This window comes from Carassius auratus, chromosome 35 (genome assembly GCF_003368295.1).
Source record: "Carassius auratus strain Wakin chromosome 35, ASM336829v1, whole genome shotgun sequence".
Taxonomy (NCBI): domain Eukaryota; kingdom Metazoa; phylum Chordata; class Actinopteri; order Cypriniformes; family Cyprinidae; genus Carassius; species Carassius auratus.
Genome location: NC_039277.1, coordinates 11,837,964 through 11,846,316, shown reverse-complemented (window position 1 = coordinate 11,846,316; position 8,353 = coordinate 11,837,964). Strand labels below are relative to the sequence as shown.

Genomic DNA, 8,353 nt, shown 5'->3' with positions numbered 1-8,353 from the left:
TACGGATAAAATAGAAAGTTCAAAAGCACAGCATTTATTTGTGCTGTAACTTGTTTGTAACATAATTGTATGTGCTTTAATAATACTTTTTTAGTTTTTTTACATTTTGGCATTTTTTTCAAGAGTTACATGAACAAGAAATCATATTAAAAATATTTATAATAATTAATCCTATTTTAAGAATAATATATTTTACAATTAATATAAATGTTTGTATGTGTGTATGTATATATATATATATATTGTACTGTTTATATATTATTATTATTTTATACATTATAATTAAAAAATGTATGTATATATATATATATATATATATATATATATATATATATATATATATATATATATATATATATATATATATATAGTACTGTTTATATATTATTATTATTTTATACATTATATTAAAAAATTATATATATATATATATATAAAATGACAAAAATCTTTATTTTAATAATAATGTATTTTACATTAATATAGTATATTATATATAAGTCCCTTCTTTTCATATTACATGTTGTAAGGCCTACTTTTACACAGCCCTTTGGCTCTGGGGTCAAAAGTCTCATTGGTGTAATATCAAGGTACTCTTGGTCTATAATCCTATCACTTGCAGTGACTGGTCAGATAAGGTGGCAGATGAAAAGAGGAGGGTAGCAGACCAAGACATGGTGTCAGACTTTGACCTCAGAGTGGAGATCCTAGCGCTGAGCTGATTTCTTGGCCTCTAGCCGGCTCATGCTTTCTCCTGGTTTAGACATGAAGATTCATTTTGCTCCAGCTAATGTGCCTCTGGTTAGGAGGATCCAGACTGCTGTCGTATTACAGTGGGTCTTCTCTTTCCTGGCGCTCGGTAAGTGCACATGATTTTATTATAGTCTCTTTGCAAAGCCATCAAGTGTTGACATTGAATGAAATCTAATCACAGTCTGTGTCCTATCTCTTACATGAACTGCAAGAGTCATTACTTTTTAAGGTAAATACTTAAACTTAAGTTTAAAGAGATACTCAATAGAATCCCGTTTAAAGTGTTTCTACCTTAAGAAAGATATTATAGCTTTATTGATGTTCTGCATTTAGATAAAATGTGCATTTATGATGATTTGTGATTGGTCCATTGGCTCTCATGTAATAAAAGCTGAGAACAAGAGTATTACATAGAGTATCTGTATGCTGATTTGTGATTGGTTCCATTGACTCTCATATCATAAAATATGAGTGCAAGAGTATTATGTCATACAAATGCCTCTTTCTAGAAAACACATCACTATGTGTTGAAAAAAGCATATATTTTGTTATGTTTGTGACTATGTAGGCCTTTATCAAAGCTTAAACACAGGTCATAACCTCCAGGTCAAAGTCTTTGGTTGGAAAGATCCTGACAGTACATGTATTTATACTGATGTGATTCTTTTTAGCTTGTGCATGTGTATGTCTAATGCACCTGTGTGTTTATTAATTTTTGCAGCCCCCATCTGTATTATACTGTTCTTCTTCCTACTCTGCTACACTCGTTTCTGGCTCATCAGCGTGCTTTATGCCATCTGGTGGTACATCGATTGGGACACACCTTCACGAGGAGGTAGAAAAGTGCCCTTTCTGTGTCAATTACGTGTGTGGGAGTACATGAGAGATTATTTCCCTATAAAGGTGAGTAGGCAGATCTAATGAAGTTTAGCAAAAATGTAGCTTGGTTGTTGGTTGACCTTTAAAATATGATCAGAAGCTGATTTTGTCACTTGTACAAATTGTGAATGAGCTGATTTGACTAGATGACCAGGGTTTAAAATGTAGCTTATAAAAACAGAATTGCATTATATGTCAACAGTGTCTTCTTTTTTGTCATTCTTTTTGCTTTTATATGCATTAATGAACATCAGCATAATAGAGCTTTTACCGAATGAAACCAATGCATTGTTGTTGCTCCTGGGAGGAAAACAAGGCCGGACCATTTGGATAAACAGAGTAACAGATATTTGCGGTCTTAAATAATGAGAGAGCAATGTAATACTGCCATCTACTGTCTATTTATTTTCTGAAAATATTGCAAAGCCCAGAATTTTACAGAATATTTTAATATAGTGTGTTGATTTGCATGAAAATATCATTGTGTTGTATGAAATATGTTCTTTGTAGGAATGCATTTAATAATTTAAATATATTAAAATATTTTGCATTGATTTAGATTTGGTATTGTCATTATTAATGGTTTAGTTTTCATTATTACAGAATGAGCTTTATTGCCATGTATGTTTACACATACGAGGAATTTGTTTTCGTGACAGAAGCTCCGCAGTACAACAGAATGACAGCGACAGAACATAAAACACATAATAAAAGAATAAAAAATACAAATAAGTAGATAGTGAATAACAATATACAAATGACAATTGTAGGCAGGTATATTACAAAATGAAGTTATGTATGTACATATATATTGTGTGCATATATATTGTGTTACAGTCGATCGTTATACTGTATGTAATGGTTTTAAATACACATTCTAAATTGCTGTACCTCTCACAAAACATTATCCTGGGAAAAGAAAAAGCATCAGAATAATTTTATTCCGGTTTTGAAGTGAACATTATGCACTACAATTCAAAAGTTTGGTTTCAGTACGACTTTTATTTATTAATTCATGTATTTTTTAAAAATACTTTTATTTAGTAAGGAGCCATTAAACTTTTGAGTTGTATAGAGTTTATTTTTCATGTATCTGAGGTTTAATGCTGAGTGCACTAATAATCAATAGAGAAAATTTCTGTAAAATGTGGAAAGTTTAAGTTAAGCTGATAAGTACTGCAATATATAGTGGCCAAACTCGCTATACTTGTCGATATGCAGTATACAAATCGTGTCAATCTTGATGAAAGGCTTTGTTTTTCTCAACAGAGTGCATCAAAAACTAAACTGATTTGATTAGCATATCAGGGAAATGTTATCGCTTTGGTAGTTTAACCCTTGATACACTAATCTGTCTTATCTGTATGTACATGGCCATAATGACAGTCTTTTCACCTTCTGAACAACAGAGATGGCATGTGGCCCTAGAAGACACTCTGTGTTCGGAGTGAATGAGTAACTGTAAACACTGTGGGGGATTTAAACCCATGTTCATTACAAGGGTCATGGCCATGATCTTGAAGTGAGACAAAAATACCTATCTCTATGAAAACAACTTAAAGAATCAACGCAATGATTATAGATTATTTTAATTTGGTTTAAATGCTTTATATTTTCTTTACCATTTAAGTTAGTTATTATTCAATGGTCTTTGTATGAATCATATGAGCTCAACCATTTACTCACAATTGTAATTTTTTTCCAAGAGATTTTCCTTTTTGGTAATTGACCATATTATCTGGCTTTGTCCCAGGATTCGCAAGAAGAACAACACATGACTAAATGCGTCATTAGTATTAAAGAGGCCTTGCTGTAGCTAAACAGAGCATTTTTATTCAAAGTGAATAATTGATTAAGATGAAACCTTGCTTCAAGCACCGGTGCAAATTTTCCCTCATCCTTACACAACCTCCTAATCTGAAAGCATATCAGGGATCAGGAAAAAGCAAACCTTTGCTCATGCACATGTTTATTAAAAGAGATGGTGGGAATTTTGTTTCCTTTAAGAAAAGGAAGTGTCTGAGTTATCAAGAACCTACCTCCACGAGTGCAGTGTTATTTCATTATTGGTAACAGTCTTAATAATGGTAATAATGAGAATAAATGTTATCTCATACGACACCCTACGGTGAAACAACAGCATGAGATTAATTGGACCTTATCAAACCAGGATTTAGAAGCGTCAGTTGATTACACTTCTAACCTGATAAAACAATACATGTCCGCTGTGTAACGAGACCTACCTATACTCTACTTTATTTCCCATCTCTACAGCTTTCATTTCATTAGTTTCTGGTAGCAGTAGAACTTTACATGATTAGCAGTCAGAAACACATCTGTGAGAGAGAACATACAGTAGTTAGTGGATGCAACCCTCGCTAAACAACCAAGTTGCAACCCTCGCCTTTGGTGGATACTAAGTGTGGAATGTATAGTAAAAGATCTATGAATGTATGAAAACGTGTTTTCAACATGTTTCTGACAGTACAGTTCATCCTTTTCTAAGAGAACAATTATTTGGTTTTCTCTGAAAAAAACTGTTGTGTTGGAGATTCCAGTCATGGTTTTAGGAAATTCCTGGATTTGTTAATGTCAAGCCAAAGCTACTGTAGCCTACCTCATACACAAATCAGTCTGGCTTGAGTCTGATTTGACTGGTACTGTTCTGTGTCGCTGATAAATTGTTTTAGTGCTCTGTAAACACTTTCAGTGTAGTGATTGGTATTAATAGTTAAGTATTAGCAGATCCTAGATCAGTGTGTAAGGTCATAATAGAGCACTGCATTGCACATGAACAGCACATGATCAATGACCTTTGATATGAAAGAAACCACATCAAACTTATTCACATTCTTTAAAACTCTGAAGTTATTTACATAAAAGTCCTTGTCTCTTTACTAGCTGGTGAAGACAGCTGATCTGGACCCTAGGAAGAACTATGTGCTGGGTTTCCATCCTCATGGTATTCTTGTGGCTGGTGCATTTACGAATTTCTGCACGGAGGCAACAGGTTTTAGCAAACTCTTCCCTGGGCTGAGAAGCAATCTTCTCATGCTGCCTCTCTGGTTCAGAGCCCCCTTCTTCAGAGACTACATTATGTGTGCAGGTCAGCTGCCCTGATCAAAAAAAATATTAACATTAGGCAAACCTTATCACAGGGAAAACAATCTTTAAGATGTAAAGTACCTCAAACTATCATTTTATACTGTTTTACTATTTACACAAGGCAAAATGTGTATAAATATCATAATTTACATGTATTATTTTCTTATTTATATTATTACATGCAGCTATGCCAACTGTTCTAACATTTTTTTCAATGTGTGTGTGTGTGTGTGTGTGTGTGTTCCAGGCTTGGTACCATCGGACAAGGAGAGTGCCAGCTATCTGCTCCGGCAGAAGGGAGGTGGGAACGCTGTGGTCATTGCAGTTGGTGGTGCCCCTGAGGCTTTGGATGCCCATCCTGGTGACTACACCGTACACCTGGCCAATAAAAAGGGCTTCATTAAGCTTGCAATAGAGCATGGGTAAGCGGGAGCTTTTTCCTAAACAGTTAATAGTACATAATGTGTACACTTGGCTTCTTAACTGAGCATTTAATGTCTGTTTAATTAATCCGTTTTGTGTCAGGGTTTATTTAGTGATAATGATCGCATACATTATATCTTATGTATTTCCTCTCTATACTTTTATCAAAAGGAGTGAAGAAATTAGTTTAAAATCTATATGTTTTATTTTTCCTCCAGTGCAGATTTGGTACCTATATATTCGTTTGGAGAGAATGAGGTGTTTGACCAGGTGGAGAACCCTCGTGGCACCTGGCTGCGATATATTCAAGAGCGTCTGCAAAGCATTATGGGCATTTCTCTGCCGCTCTTCCATGCACGAGGAGTTTTCCAGTACAGCTTCGGCTTAATGCCCTACAGAAAACCCATCAACACTGTTGGTAAGAGCAATCAAATATTAATCAAATATCATCATTGTCAGGTCAAGGTTAAGAGTAAATTAAAGCCATATTCCAAATCTGTTCCAATAACTTTCTGCAGCCAAAGCTAGACAGATGCAATAACCTCTCTCTCATTTCTTAGCCTTTTATTTGTTGTACTGTACCAGTGCACAGGTCTTATCTGTTACCACTTTTAGACTACTGTAAACAGGTCCAAACCATTGCAAAACTTTGATAGTTCAAGCATGCTATTTGCTTTTTAGCAACCCTAGAGAAATGTCGGACACAGTCATATTAGCAAACGTGAGTTGAATCGATTGCTGGGCCTCACAGATCTATCTCTCATCTATCTGTCTGTCTTGCTATCTAGCTAGCCATTTGTCTGTCTGTCAGTTCATTCATCTGTAGCAACAAATGCATTCAAAGTCATTTCACATTTGTGTTTTCAGTTATGAAGGTAATATATATTGTCCTTTCTATCTTCTTCAAGTGGGTAGGCCGATTCCAGTAGAGAAAAACATGAAACCAACACCAGAAGAACTGGATGTGTTTCACCAGCGCTATATGGATGAACTCACACGCCTGTTTGAGGAGCACAAAGGAAATTATGGTGTTCCTGAAGACGCTCACCTGCTGTTCCAGTGAGAGGATCACTGAATTGACTCTGTGTACCTATGTGTTTATGAGAGAGAGAGAGAGAGAGAGAGAGACAGAAAGAGAGTTATGTCTCATTCGTACATTGTCAGCTTTTAAACCATTGCTGCTGTTTTTGTTATCAACCAGTTGTTGAATATATAATGACAAAATAAATGGAATTTTAATCTCCTGATAAATGCAATGTGTAATATAAAGCAGCTGATGCTTAGACATGCTCCAAAAATGGCAACACTTTCCCAGTGAAACTTTCTGTATGCTTACAAAAGTATTGCATTCCTTTGTGTTAACTCACAAAACATTCACTGGTTTTGTAAGCCAACCCAAAGTTTTTGAGAAAATGTTTATAATCTTCATTATGAAAATATAATTTTTCTGCCAATCTTTTTTTTTTTCTCTTCATTTTTTCCCATCACATCTGTGGTGTAATAAAAAAAAAAAGCATTGGTCAGGGACACAGTGCATGATAGTTACTGTACCTGGAATCTTTGGTCTAATCTTTGTGTGCATCTTGATATGTGTGTACTGTGTAGAGTAGGGGACATGTGTGCATGCTTTGCGGCAGAGCATGGAGGTGTGTATGTCTATAAACATGTGTAGGTATTTTTAAGAAACAAGGGAATTTGTGTACTTTGATCCTATTATGATCCTTATTTTGGTGTTCAAGAAAAACAGTTGTGTAACATCAGTATTGGGCTATCAGAGCTATGAGGTCTGCATATATAGTCTGCATAACATGAGTCTCCCATATCAGTATATATATATATATATATATATATATATATATATATATATATATATATATATATATATATATATATATATATATATATATATATATATTTAAGTGATCATTTATATATATTTTAAATAATTATCTTTTATTTCTATAATATATGCATCATTATTTCATCTGGTTTCTTCTGTGCTTTTTGTATGGAAGATGTAATTACATCACATCTCCAGCCCGATATCAAATAGTTCTATTATCTCTTATCTTGATCTGAAAATCTGATATTATAATTATTAATTGCTATTTTTTTATAACAAAAAGAGCGTTTTTTTTTTTCATTTCAACAGCACCTTATCTGCACCAGGGGGTAAAAACATGCAGTGGATGGCCACTATTGCACAGGACAAAACAATATCTACACACTTGTAAGAATACTGTCCTGCCATATAGACATCACCTTGACATACAGTAATCACCACTGATAAGATACTCCTAGATGTAATGCAGAATCTTTCATTTTCTGTGAAGCTTCTTTTGCAATGATTTGTATTGTAAAAAGTGCTATACAAATAAACTCGAATTTAATTTAATTGAAAAATAGTCAGTCATAAAGAAGATACCAAAACATTATCTGTTTGAGCATCTGACAGTTTAAGACATTTAAGTATCAGTGCATGTCAATTAAAGCCAACACATGAGAGATTAAAGTTCAAAGGCCAACTAAATGATTTCTGCCAAATGGACGATTGATATTGATACAGTACAAATTACAGTGAGCTTGAGCAATTTACCGTCTAGACTGAATATATATTTCCTCATCAGAATTGGCTAATTATTGGTGCAGTACCCATTAAACGTTTTATTATCAGTTTTTACCTACTGTGACATCAGATATCAAAAGACCTTGAGTAAATAGTTATCATAAAATATTATTCAGAACTAGTTCATAAACTATCAAAAACTATTTCATAAACTTTAATATTGTAAAACCCCAAATTGCTCAGATTTCTGAATAAAAATTGCAACCACAAGAAATTTACGCAAAAGTTCACAATTGCATAACAATATACTGTGTATTATATAAATACACCAAATATAACTATTCATATTTCAAGCTGCTGATAATATGATTGAGCTGCTGATGATCAGATAGATCTAAAGGTGACTGGTCTCTCTGCCATCTGAGCGCTGGCCAGTCCTGGCTAGAACAACAGGCCAATGAAGGTCACTGGCAGTAACACCGCTGACCGTGGCATTGTGAAAAAGAAAAATGGTGAATTATGAACCAGCTAATGCTCCTAATGGACATTTAGTCTGGCAGGCTGCTATCTCTCACTAATTTAACTTTTTTCACTCTTTAGTTTCTCGATTCCAAAGCCCATTGAAGT

The 8,353-nt window shown here is 34.1% G+C and overlaps 1 protein-coding gene across 2 annotated transcripts; it reads left to right on the top strand.

The window, feature by feature from the left end:
- The first annotated feature begins 628 nt into the window (after positions 1-628).
- Positions 629-6,710, top strand: LOC113054404 (2-acylglycerol O-acyltransferase 2-A). Of its 2 annotated transcripts, XM_026219938.1 has the most exons (7): positions 630-859; positions 966-982; positions 1,475-1,656; positions 4,534-4,738; positions 4,985-5,159; positions 5,379-5,578; positions 6,069-6,710. In XM_026219938.1, exons 3-7 carry the CDS (start codon positions 1,633-1,635, stop codon positions 6,221-6,223), a joined length of 759 nt encoding a protein of 252 aa, XP_026075723.1. In that variant the 5' UTR covers positions 630-859; positions 966-982; positions 1,475-1,632; the 3' UTR covers positions 6,224-6,710. The 2 variants fall into 2 exon arrangements, with proteins under 2 accessions (XP_026075722.1, XP_026075723.1); XM_026219937.1 differs by lacking the exon at positions 966-982 and having other exon boundaries at positions 629-859.
- The last annotated feature ends 1,643 nt before the right edge of the window (positions 6,711-8,353 follow it).

Excerpts from the sequence above, each read along its gene's own strand:
- LOC113054404 (XM_026219937.1), top strand. The coding sequence starts at position 745 with ATGCTTTCTCCTGGTTTAGACATGAAGATTCATTTTGCTCCAGCTAAT. Across the intron at positions 4,739-4,984 it reads AGACTACATTATGTGTGCAG|GCTTGGTACCATCGGACAAG; the intron begins GTCAGCTGCCCT and ends TGTGTGTTCCAG. Across the intron at positions 5,579-6,068 it reads AAAACCCATCAACACTGTTG|TGGGTAGGCCGATTCCAGTA; the intron begins GTAAGAGCAATC and ends ATCTTCTTCAAG.